The sequence below is a fragment of the Palaemon carinicauda genome, chromosome 2 (assembly GCF_036898095.1).
Source record: "Palaemon carinicauda isolate YSFRI2023 chromosome 2, ASM3689809v2, whole genome shotgun sequence".
NCBI classification, from domain to species: Eukaryota; Metazoa; Arthropoda; class Malacostraca; order Decapoda; family Palaemonidae; genus Palaemon; species Palaemon carinicauda.
This window is the reverse complement of record NC_090726.1, coordinates 149,216,657-149,237,305: the sequence shown is the minus strand read 5'-3', so window position 1 is coordinate 149,237,305 and position 20,649 is coordinate 149,216,657. Positions and strand designations below refer to the sequence as shown.

Genomic DNA, 20,649 nt, shown 5'->3' with positions numbered 1-20,649 from the left:
TGCTAGACTCAGAATCTTGGGGTCCCGGCCCTTCGGTCCAATTCCTTCAAGATTTCAAGTCACCATTCTGTATCAGATGACCCAAACCTTCTCCTTCTTACCAGTGAAGGAATCGAGGGGTTATCTTTGGGAACAGCTGCAGTTTGTCCTCACGTGCAGCCGGGTTGGGAGCACAAGAAGGACACAGGAGAGTCACCAGTATACCTCTTCAGCTCGGACTCAAGGACGTTCATCTCGACCTGAATCCAGACCCTCCCCCGTCACGTCGCCCTACAGCATGATGTCGGATACATCGCAACGTCCCTTGCCTTCGAATAGTACTACTCTGTGACGCAGGTGCTACAAGCTGGAGTCTGGAAGCGTCAAATGACCTTCGCAGCCCGCTTCCTGCAGGACGTGACCCACAGGAGTATCGATACGTTTCTATCGCTCTGTGGTGGCTACACAACAGCTGGTCTAACCTCAGGCTCCTATTTGGACAGGTAGCAGAAGGTTGAGGGCATTGTTATCAGGTTTTAGTCTGCATGAATGAAAGAAGTATGTCTGGCCCTTACTTCTTTCTTCTTTCTTCATCGTCCCCTCTACTGGGAAGCAGCATCCTGGTCTCTGCATAGCTGACCTCAAACCTCTGCAGGTAAACCATGCTTCCTTGTGTTCCGAGTATTGAGTCAATACTGTCGCGTCCCCCATACCCTGACGAGGTGGTATTGGGAACGTCCTAACCCAGAGTTCCTTCTGGAACTCCAGGTCACCTGCCTAGGACGGGTCACACTTCTTCCTTCACACACAAGCTTATGTAGGCCACACATTTCCTTGCGGAGCAAGGAACTTGTGAGGTGCAGGGACTCCTTTTCTCGAGTGCGACTCACTCGGATTCTGAGTCCCCAGGTAAAGCCAAAGCCAGTATGGCTGGGGACTTTCCACCCTTCTTAAGGGGTAAGTCACCCAATGTAAATAGCGTGGTTTGTATTTCGGTTACGGAACAAATGTCAAATTCGGAGATAATTTGTATTTTTCCTAACCATACAAACCTTAGCTATTTACACATATTTGCCCGCCAGCACTGTCCCCCTAGACAAGTCCTACCTCTAAGTGAAGTGAAGCAGTTCACCAGTGTGTGAGGGGGGGAGGGGTAGCTAGCTACCACTCCCCTACCCCCCTGCTAACTAGCACGGGGGTAATACACCCTCGTTAAATTCTAATGGCTCGCCATTTCAGCTACGCTAAAAGGTAAACCCAATGTAAATAGCTAAGGTTTGTATGGTTAGGAAAAATACAAATTATCTCCGAATTTGTCATATTTTGTTTCAAATTCTTGAGTTCGTTGGATGTTTTCTTTGCTGTGTAATTCAGTCACTAATGTTAAAATTTTATTTGTTTTATTTGTTATTGATATTTTAAATGTTGGTGGTGTTGGACAGTACGTGCCTATACTCTTCCCTCTATGAAGTTGAGTCAGTAAGTTCGAAATGTTAATTTAATTGTATTTTTATTTTATGAAAGGTTGGTGGTGGTGGACAGTATGTGCCTGTTTCAATGGTGGAGCAGACTGGAAGAGGAATGTTGTTGACAACAGGAGCAGCAGTAAGCGGTGGATGGGGACGTGGTGGACAAATGGCTCTTGTTCCACAAGCGTGGCAGCAACTGCCTCAGCCTCCCACATCCCTCCAACAGCCAGCCAGTCTCTTACCAGATGCTACAGATGCTTGGAGACGAACGTTTCTCGTGGACTCGTCAGTGGTGCAGGGTGAAGCCCCCCCTACCATGTTTCCCGTTGACCTCCACCCAGAGTTGTATGAGGCCTACCCATCGGGCACCTGGGCTGGTAGCAAGCGTTCCAGCAAGGCCTCCCTTGTGGCACACTCGGGTGCCCATGGTGGGCACACCTTGCATGTGGGTGGCAGACCCTCTCAGCCAGCTGCTCATGACAAGAAGGACCTAAGCCAACAGCTATCTCCTGTGAAGAAAAGAGTCAAAGAAGGCACACCACCAGGATCTTCGTCCACTCATTGGGCTAATAGCAGTACTGCTGCTCAAATCACCCATAATAATTACCACACAAGCCACAAGTATGCATTGTTTTGTAAAATGTTTGTAATCCCAGCATGACCTACATAAAGAGATTATTTTACATTCTATTTCAAGGACAATCAATATGTTTTAATATTGCTACTAAGGTTTTGATGGATTTCCCTATCTCTTTATCCCCCTATCCTTAACAGCCACCACTCGGCACACCATGCGGGACATTCCAGCCACGTGGGCCATCCACATCACCAGAGTCATCACTCCAGCCACCACTCCACTCATTCCTCCAGTCATCACTTAGCAACCCATCCCAGTCACCTCAGTCACCCCAATACAACGCACACATCTCATACAGGTGAGTCAAAAGTTGAGTATTCAGTCATCGACTCCGTGAACAATTAAAAACTCATTGTTTTTATTTTGTTGTAAATGCTGATTCAGTCTTGAAAATTATCATGCAGAGCTGGGTATGGATAGGAATAGGTGTTGACACAATTATAGGGTTAATGTAATTGATTGAAAATTGCTGTGAACAAAAAATTATTTGTTTATAAAGTTATGGCAGATTGGTAGTTATTTTAAATAAAGTACTTTAAAATGTACTGATATAACGTGTTTTAATTTATATCTATGCTGTTTCACCCTATTAAACAGGGAACTCAAAAGGCAGATCAAACTTCAATAGATGACCCTCTGTGTACTCCCTTGGGTCCTTCCATACCCATGGTAATCTGCATTATGCCTATTTTATGACCCTCTCCTCTCGCATCTCATTTTGTCTATGCCCAAACTACTTTAGCAACAGGCACTTCGCACTAAATCATTTTGATCCTTGCTATGAATTATCAAGGTTCCAGTGTTTGTCTTGAAAAAAAGTATTTTATAGTTACGGGGGCGACTTCAGCCTGGTAAGAATTAAATTTTTTTTTTCTTTCTTTCTTTAAAAGAAGGGATTCACCATCTGTTGCTAATACAGTGTAGCCCTTTTCTACGGTATTGCTAACATGGTTTTTGCTGCAACCAGTTTCTCATCATTCCTCCACCAGACATTCAGACAAACTTGGGAACTAAATCCTTAACATTGGCCTTTACCCCTGACCATGATTTTGTTGGACTGCTGAATTACTCATATGTTAATGACGATTTGAGATTGAGGTAGATGGTGACTAAACACGGCTTATTTGAATGTTGAATTACAGGGTTGAAGGTGGCACAGAGCTTAAAACTGTTAGGTCGAATTCCATTGAGGAAATTTGAGTACAGCGGGAACATATAAATTATAAAACTTTTGCATACTACACCAAGCACACTAAAGAATGTAAATGATAAATAAGATAAGAATTGATAAGTAGGAATTGTTGCATCATTTATATTGCCATTATAATTTAGGTAAATGACATAAAACTAGTTATGTAACCAGCCAATTGCCTAATGAATATACAATCACTTGTTTAAAAGAGTGAATGAAAAGTTTACTTTAAGTCTAAAAGAACTATTGATATTCACATTTAATGAAAGTAGCCTGAAGGAAAAGTTAATTCATTTGCTTTGTATTAAATTGTATTTTGTACTGCTGTAGTACTGTGTTTATAGTTTCACTTTTAGATCATTAAAGAAAGCAGTCTGTTATAATAATCAATAAAAGGTGATGTTATGTTGGTGTGGCTGACACATATGTAGTTAGTGTTATGCTGATTGTCAGTGCTCTACATTTATGTACTTTTTTTCAGAACATATTAATGGTATTAATTAAATAACACTTAGTTCTATGTATTATATGTAATGTAAAGATTATCTATACATTCATACAGTATGTAGGCTGTGTATTGTCATGCTTATGCCCTCTGCAAAGATTCTGTTTAAGCAATATATTTTATGTAAGGGTTTTGAATCTACAGACATTTGACTTCAAGTTGTGGTTTTTTACTGTTATTATTTTCTTGGAACTAAACCCTGCATATGTCGAGGGTAAACTATAATCCTATGTATAAGAAAGGAAAGTTTATTAGGCTTTAGATCTTTAAAATTTAGCAGGTCTTGGTTTTGTAACTTTTTAACTTCTATCTGTATTAGTTTGTACTTGTTATGATTAGAAACTGTAATTTGTATAGGAGAGTCCGTTATTGTAGTAATTATATAAGATTTTTTTTTCTATTTCTACACCATTGTTTAATTCAACTACAGTATTTGCTAATTAAACTTGTGCAGGGATATAGTAAATGGGTGGGAAAAGCTTGAAAATTGTGGGTTAAACTAGTTAATTATAGTAAAGAAATTTTGTACTGGATATTATACATGGGAATAATTTCCTTGCACAGTGAGCGCAGAATTTATACCGAAGCTATCATATAATGGTAATGAAGTTGGGAATTTTGGGTTAATATATCAGTACTCCAGTTTTGTAGAGTCCTGTAAAATCCCTCTGTTTTTATATAGTTATTTTGGCTGTTGTAGTAGTTGAAAGTACTTGGATAAAATGTTTCTTACACCTAATGTAAGGTTACTAACTGATCATCTATGGAATAATTAGATATATCATGACATTTTCTATCAAAATATCTTAACAATAGATTTGTAATATAAAATGTTTTGAATGAGGTAGATATGTCAGTTCAAATTTATTCATATTCAGTAGTTTTGTTAGCTTTACTAAAAGAAATAAGCTAAGAATAAATATGAAGGCTTTACCCTTTTTCATAGAACAGAAACTTGACTGTAGAATATCCAGGTAATATGATGAATGCGAGTAATCTCATGGTGAATTTTTGTAATATACGACCATTTTGCTCTTTATCTGTATCTAATTTTTAACCTTCTACTTTACCTTTGTTCCTTGTTCCTTTCTTCCTATCCAACCTCTTATCAAGTGTATAGCCCAGTTGTGGGGAGTGTTGGGGTTTCCACATAGATGCACCTCAGCACTGAATGACCTTCATGGCCTCAACACAGGCTAGATGTACCTCAAATTCCATAAATTGTATCAATGTCACATTTTATATTTTTAAATGTGAAATATATTGTAGGCATTTAAGAGGGGTTTGAAAGTATTAGATATTGAAGGATACTGTTTCTACTGTGTTTTTATTTTTTTGTGGCTAAATGTTCACACCAAGCAATGGTAACCCTTTAAGATTCCGGAAGATGTAAACCACATGTTGACATATTGATTACAAGCTTAAGAATTATTTTCATATAATTCTGGTTTTGTCTCGTTTAATCATTTTTTATTTCAATCATATGCTTTATACTAACATTAATACCATGAAACTAAATAACTTGTTGAAATTGGCAGAGATCTTAATTTTTTTCTACTTCTGTTAATAAATGTAATTTATGGAAAAATAGAAGGTTTCTTCTCAAGGGTCATCTATATATGCCTATTATGGTACAGAAGAAAAGAGAAATTGTGCAATAATTTTTGCTGAGTATATGATAACGATGGGTCAAGTGATATTGCTCTTGAATAGCCACAACTTTAGTATAGATAGAGGAAACCATCCTCAACATCCATCAGATATCAAAGTTAATTGCGAATCAATTTCTCTCATATTTTATCAATTACATTTTTGAATTTACAGGAATGTAAAGTGAAGAAATTTCCATAACGTCATCTGCATTCTTAGGATTTCAAAGGGTTAAATTTTTGTGTCTGAGTGATCAATATTTCAAATATTTTTCCTTTGAAAATACAATAGTTTTTAAACGATATTTTGAAATTTATTATATATTGCCTGCATGCCCTTAATTGATAATTAGTATTAAGCCTCAGACTACTTCATTATGTTTATTCAGAGCTTCTATCATCTTGAAAAAGGGGAATTTATTTGAAAAAAAGGAATAATTTTAGTCTTAATTATTGACTTGCATCTTACTTTATGTTTTTTAGATACCCCATAACTTTTGTTGTGAAAATCATGCTACTCTTGGGTTAAAAAGAAAAGTCATTTTATCAAGAACATTAGCTTGCAAAAGTCAATATGGAGTTTCTTCTCTTTTCATACATCTCTCTTGGGTAATGATAATGTTTTTATTGGTTTGTATTCTTGATTCAGTTTTAGTGATGTAATTAGAATTTAAAAAGACATTTTTTAGTTCTTTATTTTACTTTTAGGTGGTTGATGTAAATTCTTATTTTCAAAATTATAAGGTTTCACTATTGTAATCATGCCCTAGATTACAAGCTACATATTCTATTTGCAGGTGGGCATCAGAGTCAAGGAACACAGCAGACAAGCAGCAGCCAGCAACACAGCAGCAGCAGCAATTACCGAGGCAGTATGGCAGGTAGCGGAAGACAACAGACCATCACGATACGTGACACACCTTCCCCAGCGGTTTCCGTCATTACCATCAGTGATAGCGATGATGAGGCCGGAGGTAAGTTTGTTGGTATGGAACTCTAAATATTTACATTCCTGTCCCATGAATTTTTAAAATCTCATACAGTGACTTCTGGTGGTGCAGTTGTCTCTTTAATGGAAATGGAAAACCTGGTTGCTGTGAATCCCCTCTTCACCCCCATTTATATTTAGTACAACAGGTTTCTATTAGGCAGCTTTGTAATTGGTTGAAACAGACTTGCCAGAAACCTTTATAAAATGGAAGCTTGACTGAAGGAAAACTTAAAAATCACCAAGAACTTATAACAATATTTTAACTTCTCATTCCACTTTTTGCTAAAAGCTTATCTTTCGAATTTTTAATTTCTATTCTTGTTCCTAACTGTTCCTTATTCATTGTGTCACATTAGTAAAAGGGAACACAGTAACCCCTCTATTAACTGCACTTCCCTATCTGCACTATGTCCACACCATCACTTATTTTCCTATCCCCTGGTTGTTTCATTTAAAATTCCTTTGAAGGAAAAAGTCATAATTAAAAACTATTAGTATTTTCAATTTTAAGGTTGTTTCAGTATGCTTGAGTGTACAGTATTGATAATGGAATTGAAAGAGAGAAAGAGGTTGACATTTAGGTAGTAACAGTAATTATATCATATTTATATACTTAAAAAATCAATAAAATTATATTAATTTTGACAAAACAAATTAGGTATGAAATTGAAATATTAATTAAAAAAGAAAATATCTGTATACTTGAGAGAAGAAAAACGGTTTTTGTATTTTTTCATATTCGGTCCAACATTCAAAGTAATGGGTAGATGCTAGGAAAGCTAAAGTTTGTTTGATTTTTTTTAGGAAAAGAAAAATCATACCTTCTTATCAATGAAATATTTTGGTCAAATTAAGCTTTGTTCTGACACAGAGACTTACCTCGAAACACTTTCTTAGGAGGTTACTGGTAACTCCTCTCAAACGACCAGAGTTTTGTGTAGTTTACCCTACCTCCATGTTCTATAGTGACCTGATTGGCGGGAGAGAACGTGACCTGGGGTCAATGCCCGATGACGGTCGCGTGGCTTTGAGCTTGACCCGGCATTAAGTTTTCTGGTCGCGTCGTGTTCACACGCCGCTCCTCATTTATCTGTGCGACCCCCTTTGTGTGCGTTACCATGTGGTTACCACATGGTCTCGATTCCTTCATGAGTGATTAGTGCCTTAACTGTGTTCTTTTATGATCGTTCCTTTGTGCTTTTACTGGCGTTTTAGTGCTTTCCCTTTGCATTATACTTGTGTCTAGCGATCTTTGTGTTGTGCTATGGAGCACGATCGCCTTTGTCCTGGGCCTAGAGCCGGGAAATCGTGTAGGGCTTTCTTGTCAAAGCCTGTTCGCCGTCAGACACGTGTCCCGAATGTGCCGATTGGAGCGAGGTCCAATGGGTGAAATGCGGCACGAAGAAGAAGAAGGCTTCGAAGAGGTCTCCTAGGGAAACTAGCTTGTCTTCCCCTGCGACGTCGGCAGGAGAGAGGTCAGGTAGAGTGCATTCTTCTTCCCCTACCCAGAGTAGGGGACGAGGTAAGTCCTTGAAGTGTAAGAAGTTGGTGCCTCTTTCCCAAGGGAGTGATGTTGTGGGGGAGTCTTCTTTGTCCAGGGCAGATCAGGCGCCTGCAAGTAAGTGTGTGGGGGTCCGAGGGACGCGACTCTCTCTCGTAGGGACCGCGTCTCGGCGGAGGACCCCATGTGACCTAATAATGTTCCATTTTTTATCACCAGATTAATGAGTAGAGCATGGAGGAGGGCCTATGCTAGTCCTTCCCCTTCATGGCTCGTTCGACGGCGTGGTTACCGGCAAAGCCATCAGTTCCAGAGAGTTTCTTCTGCCTTCTACGTCAGGATTACAGCGTAGCCCCAAGAAGCCACAGTCCAGTATGAGGTCGCAGTACGAAGGCAAGTCAGACTCATTGGGCGACACAGGAGGAAAAGAGATCGATCTGTGTGGAGGAACTCCCCTTGCGATCTCCCACAGGATCTCGGGACAGGAGAAGTCCCCGTTCCCCTTCATACAAGCCAAGAGCCTCGCCAGAGAGTCAGCCGATGAGCGGAGGACCTCGTCTTGTTGGCCTAAGTCCCGTCCTTGAGCCATTCCATCCGCTCAGCGGAGGGAACCGTCTTCTAGGATGGGCAGCCTCGACAGGTCTCCCCATCGAGATGATAGACGGGGACGGGCACCTCCGTCGAACTGTTTCATGGAAGAGCCCGTCCGTCATCCAGGACCTCGAGGAGAATGGGTCTCGATCCCAGACAACAAGCTGAGGGACCTAACTAGGACCTCAGGCTTGATACCTAAGCGAGCAAGAGACAGTCCTCCTAAAAGGGCCTCCAAGAGCCTCGCCAAAGAGTCAGCCAAGAAGCGGAGGACCTCGTCTTGTAGGCCTAAGTCCCGTCCTAGAGCCACTCAATCCGCTCAGTGGAGGGAGCCGTCTCCTAGGATGGGCAGCCTCGACAGGTCTCCCCATCGAGATGATAGACGGTGACAGGCACCTCCGTCGAACTATTTCACGGAAGAGCCCGTCCCGTCGTCCAGGACCTCGAGGAGGAAGGAAACGTCGGGCGAAGAGGGTAGAATGAGCCGAGGGTCCCGTCAAGGTCCCCGTCGGATAGGCGTAAGGCCGCGAAATAGACGCAGATGAGCGGTCGACAGGGGCGGCTTCCTCCGTCGGGCAACCCCACGGAAGCTGCTTCCCCCTCGAAGTGAGACAAGGAGGACAGAGGTTCTCGCCTCCACGGCAGTACCCATCCTCAGTCCACAACCTAGGGCGGAGGTGCCCGTCGCTACAGCTCATGCCAACGGAGGACTCCACTTACAGGGCGGAGGCCCTCGTCGCCACGGCAAGACCCATCCTAGCGGAGGACCCCGCCTTTAGGACGGAGGCCCTCGCCACCACGGCGATGCCCGTCATAACGGGGGACCCCGCCTACAGGACGGAGGCCCTCGCCACCACGACTATGCCCGTCATAACAGAGGACTCCGCCTATAGGACGGAGGTTCTTGATGCCACGGCAATTCCCGTCCAGTGTAAGCTCAAAGTCCTGCCTACAATCACGAGCTCTGTAGGAGGCTCTCCGGGGGCAGCCTCGACTAGTCAGCCCGCGGAAGGAGTCGTCGAACACCTTCACGGAGGAGCCCGTCCCCTCCTCGAAGGCTCGAAATGACGGAGGCACCCGTCTCGCCTGGAAGGGTTTAACCGCGAGACTCGTCAGAGCGGAAGGACCCATGCTGACTCTACACGTGCTCGTATCCCTCCGTGGCACCCCTCCACGGAGGAGCCTGTCCCTTTATCAAAGGCTCGTTAAGTGACAGAGGTGCCCGTCCCTCCGGAAGGTCTTAGCCGCAGGTTCCGTCAGAGCGGAGGTGCCCGTGATGAATATACACCCCATCGCCGGACGGAGGACTTGGGTACGGACGCGAATCTTGGAGGGTGATCTCCTTGATAAGGGGACAAATTGAGCAGCCACTACCTCAAGAAGTAGTTGACTGGCGCTCTGGCCTTAACAGGATTATGGAGGAGCCTGTCCAGAAGAAGTCATCTTTGGCTCCTTCCGAGGAGAGGGACGTAAAGTTGGGCGTACCCATATTGATAGGTGTTCACCCGCATAGGGACACCTCCAAAGGTCACAGTTCAGCCAAACTGTTACAGGACCTGAAATCACAAAGCAAGTATTATGCCTTAGAAGGACGTCCACTTGGGGCTAGCGAGAGGACGTCCTAGTAGGGGTAGGACAAGGTGCCCCGTAAGACCGGCTAAATCTCAGTTGACCCAAACCAACAGAATGACTTACTTGGGAATAACCCTGGATTCGTTACAGGTCAAGGCCTTTCCCATCCATAGACAGGCTGGACAACCCGGACCAAGTTCTCCTTCCCTTCCTTCGAGGACATCCCAGAAGAATGAAGGATGGGCAGAGGTTGGTAGGACATCTGGTGTCCTTAGAGAAGCTAGCTCCACACGGGTGACAGAACCTAAGGAGGGTTCAATGGAACTTAAAGGAGAATTGGAACCAGAGACGTTCCCCGGACAAAGTGGTGCCAGTCCGGCAAGAAACCAGACAAGCCATGGAGTGGTGGCAGGATCGGTCACACACTCTAAAAGGGATGCCGATGTCCTCCCAACCTCCGAAATCCGCCAGTTTACGGACGGGTAGAAAGAAGGAGGGGGAATGCACCTCCGGGGAAAAGGACAGCGAAGGGGACTTGGACAGAAAGGGAGAAGTCCCTACACAGCAATGTCCTAGAGATGAGAGGGGTCCAGGAAACCTGCAAACATTTCACGGAAGACTTGTATGGGAATTCAGTGGCCCTGATGTCGGACAATGCAACCATGGTTGCATACGTTAAGAAGATACGAAGGGCCCGTGACCATACTTCTCCCCTGCGCCGGACGGAGGAAGTGGTTGGTGAGACGACGTCGGCGATGGAGGACTCCGCGTATAGGAGGGTACTCGCCTTGATTAAAAGCTACAATAGCCTGGTGGAACCCGTCCCACAGGAGGTGGAGGCGTGGACCTCGGGCTGGAACAAGTTTCTAGCCTACTCCGCCCAGAAGAAGTCCTCACTTTCCCCTCCTGAGGCCAGGAACGTGGGAATGGAAGAACCCACTTAGAGTTATAACCCGCAATAGCGATCGCAGCACAGGCTATAGAGCGGCGAAACTCCTGTAGGGAATTAAGGCCCAAAGTAATTACCACACGTTGGAAGGTAGACCAAACGGGGCATGCAAGACGGGAAACCCTGGACATCCTTTGACAGGGCTTCTCAGACGGAAGGGCGTCATCAGATGCCACCTTCTTCTCCCAGTCCGAGTCCGCTGTTTCAGAGGGAGAGCTGAGATCAAAAGAGTTTTGCGATCTGGCCCTTCAGATCCTGGATTGGGAAGGAGAAGAGGAAATCAACCTGACAGCAAGCTTCATTCTGGGGAAGAAGAACGTCCTAGCAGACGGCCTCAGCAGAACGGGACCAGTAGTAGCGTCGGAGTGGTCCCTGCACCCACAAGTGGCAAGCGACATCATTCAGATGTGGGGACCCCCGGTAATGGATCTGTTTGCAACAAGGTTGAACGAACAACTCCCCGTATTCTGTTCACCTGTCCCAGACCCGAAGGCGGCATTGGAGGACGTGTCTCAACACAGATGGGACGACCTAGACGTGTACAACTTTCCCCCCTTCTCCCTAATAAGTCAAGTCCTCAACAGGGTGAGGGCAGCAACCAACCTAAAGATGACTTTGGTAGCGCCTTTGTTGGCCGGAGAGAGAGTGATTCGCAGACCTAAAGAGTCTCGCCACTCTCCCTCCCTGGACTCTTCCCAACATACCAGACCTATTGAGACAACCACATTTTCAGCGGTTTCACGAAACCCACAAGCCCTTCGTCTTCGCGCCTGGAGGTTATCCAGCGCCTCCTGAAAAGACAAAGGTACTCAAGCAAGACAGATAGGAGGATGCCCCTTTACCTGACGAAATCCTCTACGGCCGTCTACCAATCCAAGTGGACGTTGTGCGTTAGGTGGGCAAGGACAAGAAGATATAACCCTTAGAAGCATCCGTGCCCATTATAGCGGATTTCCTGGTCCAGCTCGGGGATAAGTTGGCCATGACAGTCCCAGCGGTTAAGGGAGTTCGAGCTGCCCTTGGTCAAGTTTTTCTCCTGAAAGTCATAGTTCTGGGTTCTTCAACACAGATGTCCATGCTCATCAAGGTTTTCGAGCAATCAGGCCCCTTCTGCCACGAGAATCCCGAATTGGGACCTGGCAAGGGTTCTGGATATGCTCCGAAAAATATCATTCGAACCCTTAAGAGACATCGTAGACAAGAATCTCACATTCAAAGCAGTCTTCTTGTTAGCGTTAGCCTCAGCTAAGAGGGTGAGCGAGCTACAAGGATTATCGTATGAGGTGGAGCACTCTAGAGGATGGAAGGAGACAACCTTTAAGTTAGTCCCCTCCTTCGTCACCAAGACACAGGATCCGTCAGTTTGGGTTCCGAGGTTTGAGAGCTTTACTATCCCAGCAATCCCAAATGAAGGAAACCAGGAAGATTTGAAATTGTGCCCCGTCAGGGTGATTAGGAAGTATCTTAAAAGAACGGCGAAGCTCCGCCCGTCTATTAAGAACCTCTTCGATTCCTGGGGTAAAATGAAAAAAACATCTCCAAGAATACAGTTTCCTTTTGGGTCAGACAAGGAATTAGACAAGCTCCCTCAAATGAGGGGTTTTCAGTGCCAAGAGAACCCAGGGCTCATGATGTTAGGGTTCTAGGCACCTCCCTTGCATCTGAAAAGAACATGTCGGTAGCTCAGGATCTTCGAGCAGGAACTTGGCCTAACCAGTCGACATTCACCGATCATTATCTCAAGGACGGTACGAGGAAGTCCCGGGGTGGGCTTTCAATAGGGCCGGTCATCTCAGCCTTCAATTCGGTTTGACGACTTAGGCCCCGGGCTCGATAGTGAACCACAAATAATCTAGACACAAGTGGGCTTATTTTTCGCTTTCCCCTTTTTCCCCCTTTCTCTCGTACTATCAGTCGTCCTCAGAGCTATCGCTCATTAGACAAGCCTCAAGAATCGCCAATATACATCAAGCACAACAAGGATTATTTGGAAGGGTAAGTGTTATAACACACTTAATGAGTCCCTTGCGTAGTTTATCCTACTGTCCATCGGGGTCTAGCTCTAGGAGGCACTCCCACCTCCTAAAGTGTAAGTCTCCTAAGAAAGTGTTTCGAGGTAAGTCTCTGTGTCGGAACGAATCACAAATTTTAAGTAATTTGTATTTTTCCTAACATACTTACCGAGAAACACTTTCGAGTTATGGCCCCCCAACCGTCCCCGCAGTGCCTCACTGACCTCGAGTATTGTTCCTTACATTAAACTTACTGCCGGGTCAAGCTCAAAGCCACGCGACCGTCATCGGGCATTGCCCCCAGTTCACGTTCTCTCCCGCTAATCAGGTCACTATAGAACATGGAGGTAGGGTAAACTACACAAAACTCTGGTCGTTTGAGAGGAGTTACCAGTAACCTCCTAAGAAAGTGTTTCTCGGTAAGTATGTTAGGAAAAATACAAATTACTTAAAATTTGTGATATTTAATCATATAATGAACACATTGAATATTTTAAATTTTGTTCATCTCAAAACATCATTTACCTAAGGATGAAAATCAAGAGGATAATGATCTGTGATCCATGCAAAGTTCCATTCACATATTAGTGAAAAATAGGAGGACAATGATCCTTCCAAAGAGACATTCACTTTGAAATAAAAATCAGACCTATAATGACATATGATCCTTCTCAAGTGCCATTCACATAACTATGCAAACCAGCCGGATAATGATGTATAACCCTTTCAAAGGCCATTCACGCAAAGATGCAAATCAGGAGGATAATTAACTAAAATCCTAGTAAGTACAGTACGGTCCCGAATTATGCGAATCCCCATTTATGCTGTCGCTATTTTTCGAAAATAAATTTTCTGCATCTGCGAAGCTTTTCAAAATCTGCAAGTCATTAAGTATATTGGTAGCCCTAAATACGGTGCTTGATAATAAATGTTTCAAAACGATGTTTACCATACATTTATTAACAATTCACAGTAAATAACCTATTTAAGGATAAAATTCCACAACAATGAAATCAATTTTTATCTATGCGAGTCCAGCTAACAAATGTAAACAGAATTGTGGATACGTTCTCGGCAATCTTTATCTTTCTCTACCCTTTCGATAATTTTAATGGTACAGTGAACCCTCGTTTATCGCGGTAGATAGGTTCCAGACCCGGCCGCGATAGGTGAAAATCCGCGAAGTAGTGACACCATATTTACCTATTTATTCAACATGTATATTCAGACTTTTAAAACCTTCCCTTGTACGTAGTACTGTTAACAAACTACCCTTTAATGTACAGAACACTTAATGCATGTACTACAGTACCCTAAACTAAAACAGGCACAAATATTAAAGGCGATTTTATATCATGCGTTTCCTAAACACGCTAAAAAGCACGATAAAAAATGGCAACCAATGTTTTGTTTACGTTTATCTCTGATCATAATGAAGAAACAAACTGGAGGTAGAGCTTTGCTTATTACCCAGACATATTTCCCATACTTTTCCCTTAGAACTACATCACATCTTCCTACTTTATATATATATATATATATATATATACATATATATATATATATATAGCTTATTCCGACGAAGAAGGCGGAAGAGGTCGTGGAGAAGTTGGCCAAAAAGAGGGAGCTACCTACCCTGAAGCCACAGGCGGCACGCCGCCCCATCTTCAGGAGGCCAGTGACAGAAGCACCCATGGCCGCGCGTACCACACCAACTCAAGGAAGGAGGGAACCCTCGTCAGGACAGTGGTCTTCCTCTGTGGTTCCCCCCCGAAGAGGTTCATCTTCTAACCCCCCAACGTATAGGTCTTCTTTCTACTTCTCCAGGAGGGGGAGAACAGGCCGTTCTTCCCGTAGGAGATAAGATGGGAGGCCCCCCTCCCCTGCCCAAGCCTCAGGTAGGGGGATGCCTCAGACTCACTTGGCAAGCATGGAAGATCCACGGAGCAGATCCGTGGACAGTTACAGTACTAAAGGAGGGCTACAGGATCCCCTTCAATTAGGCCTGCAAGATGTAGCCCTTCGCTCATCTGGTGACTCCCTGACGCGGCACGTGGAGGTCCTTCTAGGGGGACTGTCTCCTGCCCGCTCATGTGTCGAACCAATAGGTTTGGAACAGACTTTAAAGTTGTTCTCTGGGACAAACACCCACGTCCCTTTCGGAGAGACTGGTCTCCTGCTTTTGGGTGTAGGGGAACGGGGCCTCATCCTGTCCCGAGATCCTGTGGGAGACCGCGAAGGGGAGTTCCTCCGCACAGACCGACCTCGTTTCCGCGTCCCTACTGGAGGGGTTGTTCTCCTGCTTTTGGGTGTAGGGGAACGGGGACTCATCCTGTCCCGAGATCCTGTGGGAGACCGCGAAGGGGAGTTCCTCCGCACAGACCGACCTCGTTTCCACGTCCCTACTGGGGGAGTTGTTCTCCTGCTTTTGGGAGGAGGGGAACTGGGACTCACCCTGTCCCGAGATCTTGTGGGAGACCGCAAAGGGGAGTTCCTCCGCACCGACCGATCTCGTTTCCTCCTCTGTCGTCTCCTCCGTTCACTGCTTGACGAATCCGAAGAGTCACGTCCTGACGAGAAAGACTGACCTCCGTATCGTGACCTAGCACGTGACTGCGTTTTCTTGGGGCTACGCCGTACCCCTGACGGAGAAGGAATGGGGAGACTCTCCTGTAGCGAAGTCTTCGGCGGCAACCATCCCGACGGGCCCGCCAAACTGGGGAAGGCCCCGCCAAGGCCTTCCTCCATGTCCAGTGGGGACCTCATCGGAGTCCTCGGCACGTCCCAAGGCAATGGATCTTCTTGCGGGGACTCCTCTCTGCCGACGCCACCACTCGTCGCTGATGACCCTGGAACTTCCACCCAGGAACCTGACGAAGAAAAAGGGACACTATTAGACCACATGGGGTCCCTCGACGAGACGTGGCCCTTATGAGAGAGAGCCACGACCCCCGGACCCCCACTACACTCACTTACGGTCGCCTGACTTGCCTTGGCCAACGAAGGACCGCCCACAAATTCCCTCTCTTGGGAAAGAGGAGCCAACTGCATGTTCTCCTTGGACTTACCTCGCCCCTTACTTTGGGTAGGGGAAGGCGGATGTACCCTACCTGACCCTTCTCCTGCTGAAGTCGCAGGGGAAGAAACGCTAGTCTTCCTAGGGGACTTCTTCGATGCCTTCTTCTTTTTGGTACGGAATTTTATCCACTGGACCTCGGGCCAATCGGCACATTCGGAACACTTATCCGACGGCGAACAAGCTCTACCCCTACACGAGGTACACAACGTATGCGGGTCAACCTCGGGCTTAGACAGAAAAGCCCCGCATGATCTACCGGCCCTAGGCCCAGGACAACGGCGAACGTGTTCCATAACGCAACACAAAGGGCCGTAGACACAAGCAAGCCACAAAGGAAAAGCACTAAAACACTAGGAAAGCACAAGGGAGCGAAATCAAAAGCACGTAGTGAAAGCACTAAACACACACTAAGAGATCCCGATCACGTGGGAAGCACGTGGAACCAAACACAAAGGGAATCGCACGGAGTATGAGGAGCTTCGTGAAGCACGTGTGTTCACGAACCGACCAGAAAACTTACTGGGGAGAGCTTCTCAAAGACGGGCGACCTGCCTGGGCAATGCCCCCAGGTCATGTTATTTCCCGTTATTCAGGACAGTATAGAACATGGAAGTAGGGGGAAACTACGTAAAAATCTGGTCGTCGGAGAGGAGTTACCAGTAATCTCCTATAAAGTGTTTCTTCGGTAAGTATTGTTAGGAAAAATACAAATTACTTAAAATTTGTGATATATATATATATATATATATATACATATATATATATATATATATATGTATATATATATATATATATATATGTGTGTGTGTGTATATATATATATATATATATTTATATGTATACACATATACATATTTACATATATCATATATACATAAATACATGCATATATATATATATATATATATTACTGTATATATATGGGTTATGGAAAAAATCCGCGAAGTGGTGAATCCGCGATGGTCGAACCGCGAAGTAGCGAGGTTCACTGTAGTGTTAATGATGGTATATGAAAGCATTATTTTTGTTTAGTACAGTATATATAAAAGCTTTATTTTCCCCTAGGGTGTTCAAGGTTTTCACACGTATGCTGGGTTCGTTTATCGGCAGTGAATAGCCTAAACTTGACATGACTCTTGTCAGTAGTGGCGATCAGTTCCTCGCTTGAGGTGGTACAAGAAACAAAAACACGGCATTCGAGTACCACAGCTGATTCTCTCTCTCTCTCTCTCTCTCTCTCTCTCTCTCTCTCGCTTGAGGTGGTACAAGAAACAAATACACGGCATTCGATTACCACAGCTGATTCTCTCTCTCTCTCTCTCTCTCTCTCTCTCTCTCTCTCTCTCTCTCTCTCTCTCTCTTTTTTTATATAGATGGTATATGTAGAAACAATAAAGACTGGAATATACTCCTATCCGGAGATTTTAACTTTCCTTTCGTGGATTGGAAAGAACGGATAGAAGAAAGTGGTTGTATGTATACATATAAAAAAGATAGTAATAGTAGCGCAGAAGATAAGAGGCAATTTGAAAAGCTTCAAGATATGCTATTAGAACATAATATGCAACAAATAAACCACATTCCAACAAGAAAGGAAAATGTCCTAGATCTAGTATTTGTGAATGAGGTGAATTATGTTGAAGAAATAATAGTGTATAACACGGGAATTTCAGACCACAATGTCATAGAATTGATAGTTCATTCCAAAGCAAGTGATCACAGAATTAATAAAAACACAAAACTTTGGGAAGGATATGGAAAATATAACTTTTACAGTTAAGAATATAAAATGGTCAGAAATAAATGAAGAACTGGATAAAGAATGGAAAAATGTATTTATAAGTGATAATATACAGGTAAATACGGATATACTGTACAAAATACTGGAGAAAATTGTTGAAAAATATGTACCGAAAAAAAACAATAAACAAAAGACGTGCATACCAAGAGACAGAAGGATCTTATTTCAGAAAATTAAAAAGTGGAAGAAAAATCTTGCAAAAGAAAAAAATGTGTGGAAAATGAGGGAAATAAAATGTAAGATAGAAAATGCAGAACAAAAGATTATACAGTCGAAAGAAAATGAAAAAAGGGACTTAGAAGAAAGGACACTTCAAAATATAAAAAGAAACCCCAAAGTACTTACTCCTATGCAAAAAAGATGAATAAAAGGAGAATAGAAATAGGCCCTCTAAGAATTGAAGGACGGCTAACGAATGAAAAAAAGGAAATATGCAACATATTAGCAGAAAAATATAAGAGTGAGTTCACGCCAAGAATTGCGAATGAGAATAATGAAACAGAAATGAGAGAAGAAAATGTTGAATATCTAACGGATATAGATATTAATGAAGCAGATATTGTCACGGCTATAAACGAAATTAAAAATGGATCGGCAGCCGGACCAGATGGAGTTCCAGCGATTTTGTTAAAAAAAACTGCAAACACTATCGCGAAGCCACTTGCAATACTGCTAAGACAGAGTATAGATATGAGCGAGATATATGTTAAACATAAATTAGCTTATATAACCCCTATCTTCAAAAGTGGATCAAGACTAGAGGCAAGCAATTATAGACCTGTTAGTCTAACATCACATATTATGAAAGTGTATGAGAGGGTAATAAAAAAGAAAATAATGAACCATTTGGTCAAAAATAATTTGTTTAATATGGGTCAACACGGTTTGGTACCTGGAAAAAGTACACAGACCCAACTGATAGCTCACTATGAAAACATATACAATAATATGATATATGAAAAAGACACAGATGTGATCTATCTAGATTTTGCAAAAGCCTTTGATAAGGTAGACCATAACATATTGGAAATAAAAATGAGAAAGCATAATATTGTGGGAAAGATAGGAAAATGGGTAAAGAATTCCTGCAAAACAGAAAACAGATAGTGGTTGCAAATGACGAGAAATCAGATGAAGCCCAGGTAATATCTGGTGTGCCCCAAGGTACGGTATTAGCTGCACTGCTATTTGTTATTATGATCTCAGACATAGACTGTGATGTTGAAAACTCCGTAGTGAGAAGTTTCGCCGATGACACAAGAATAAGTAGAGAAATTACTTGTGATGAAGATAGGAACTCACTACAAAGAGATCTAAACAAAATATATGAATGGGCGGAGATAAATAGGATGGTATTTAACTCCGATAAATTTGAATCAATAAATTATGGAAACAGAGAAGGAATGGTGTATGCATACAAGGGACCTAATAATGAGACAATCACAAACAAGGAAGCAATTAAAGACCTTGGTGTAATTTTAAATAGGAATATGTTATGCAACGACCAAATAGCAACACTGTTGGCTAAATGTAAAGCAAAAATGGGAATGTTATTCAGACACTTTAAAACAAGAAAGCTGAACACATGATTATGCTTTACAAAACTTATGTGCGTAGTACACTCGAGTACTGCAATGTGATATGGTACCCACACTACCAAAAGGATATTGCGCAAATAGAGAGTGTACAAAGGTCCTATACTGCTAGAATAGAAGAAGTTAAGGACCTTGATTACTGGGAAAGACTGCAATTTTTAAAACTATACAGTCTAGAAAGGAGAAGAGAACGCTACATGATTAATACAAGCATGGAAGCAAATAGAAGGAATTGCTGAAAACATCATGGAGCTTAAAGTGTCAGAAAGAGCAAGCCGAGGTAGATTAATAGTGCCAAAAAGCATTCCAGGGTAAACTGAGAAAGGCGCACAGGACATTAATCCACAACGCACCAGCATCGATAATGCAGCGACTATTTAATGTGCTGCCAGCTCATCTAAGAAACATATCAGGAGTGAGCGTAGATGCGTTTAAAAATCAGCTCGATAAATACCTAAGATGCATCCCAGACCATCCAAGACTGGAAGATGCAAAATACACTGGAAGATGTATTAGCAACTCTCTGGTGATATACGAGGTGCCTCACACTGAGGGACCTGGGGGAACCCAAACAAAAAATAAGGCAATAAGGTAAGGCTCTCTCTCTCTCTCTCTCTCTCTCTCTCTCTCTCTCTCTCTCTCTCTCTCTCTCTCTCTCTCTCTCTCTTTTTTATATTAAACATCAATCATAATTCAATTTTCCTTTACTTTCTCCAATCTCGCACTATCTCTGTCACATCTTACGTTATAGCGGTAACCTAATTGTTCGATGACTTTAAAAACCGGCCTAGTACTTTCTTGGTTCATTGCTTAGGTGGGTACAAAAGTTGACTTATAACTGAAGTTAGGAAAAGTATTTAGGATATGGAATGGACAATTATCTTTCGTAACAGTTTAGAATTATCGTATATTATTATACTGTCTTTAGCAGCAGTTTGCTATTGTTGATTAAATGCTAAAAAAAGTTTTCCTGCTTTGCTACGTATGTAGGAATATATATGGATATGGTAAGTAAAATATTTGTAATAACATAGTAAATAAAAGCTTTTAATATCATTAGTTATCAATTTGATCATACGTGTTTAATGCGCTCGTTTATTAATGGAAGTTTTCCGTTTCAGGCAGCC

General features: G+C 43.1%; 1 protein-coding gene across 7 annotated transcripts in view; it reads left to right on the top strand.

Annotated features, from left to right (window-relative positions):
- LOC137627752 (homeodomain-interacting protein kinase 2-like) overlaps window positions 1-20,649 on the top strand; it is a 162,152-nt gene that overhangs the window by 122,670 nt on the left and 18,833 nt on the right. For all 7 annotated transcript variants that reach the window (XM_068359083.1, XM_068359092.1, XM_068359074.1 and 4 more), the window contains 3 exons: window positions 1,504-2,069; window positions 2,223-2,383; window positions 6,229-6,405. In XM_068359083.1, the coding sequence (XP_068215184.1) occupies window positions 1,504-2,069; window positions 2,223-2,383; window positions 6,229-6,405 (904 nt within the window). The remainder of the gene's footprint in view (window positions 1-1,503; window positions 2,070-2,222; window positions 2,384-6,228; window positions 6,406-20,649) is intronic.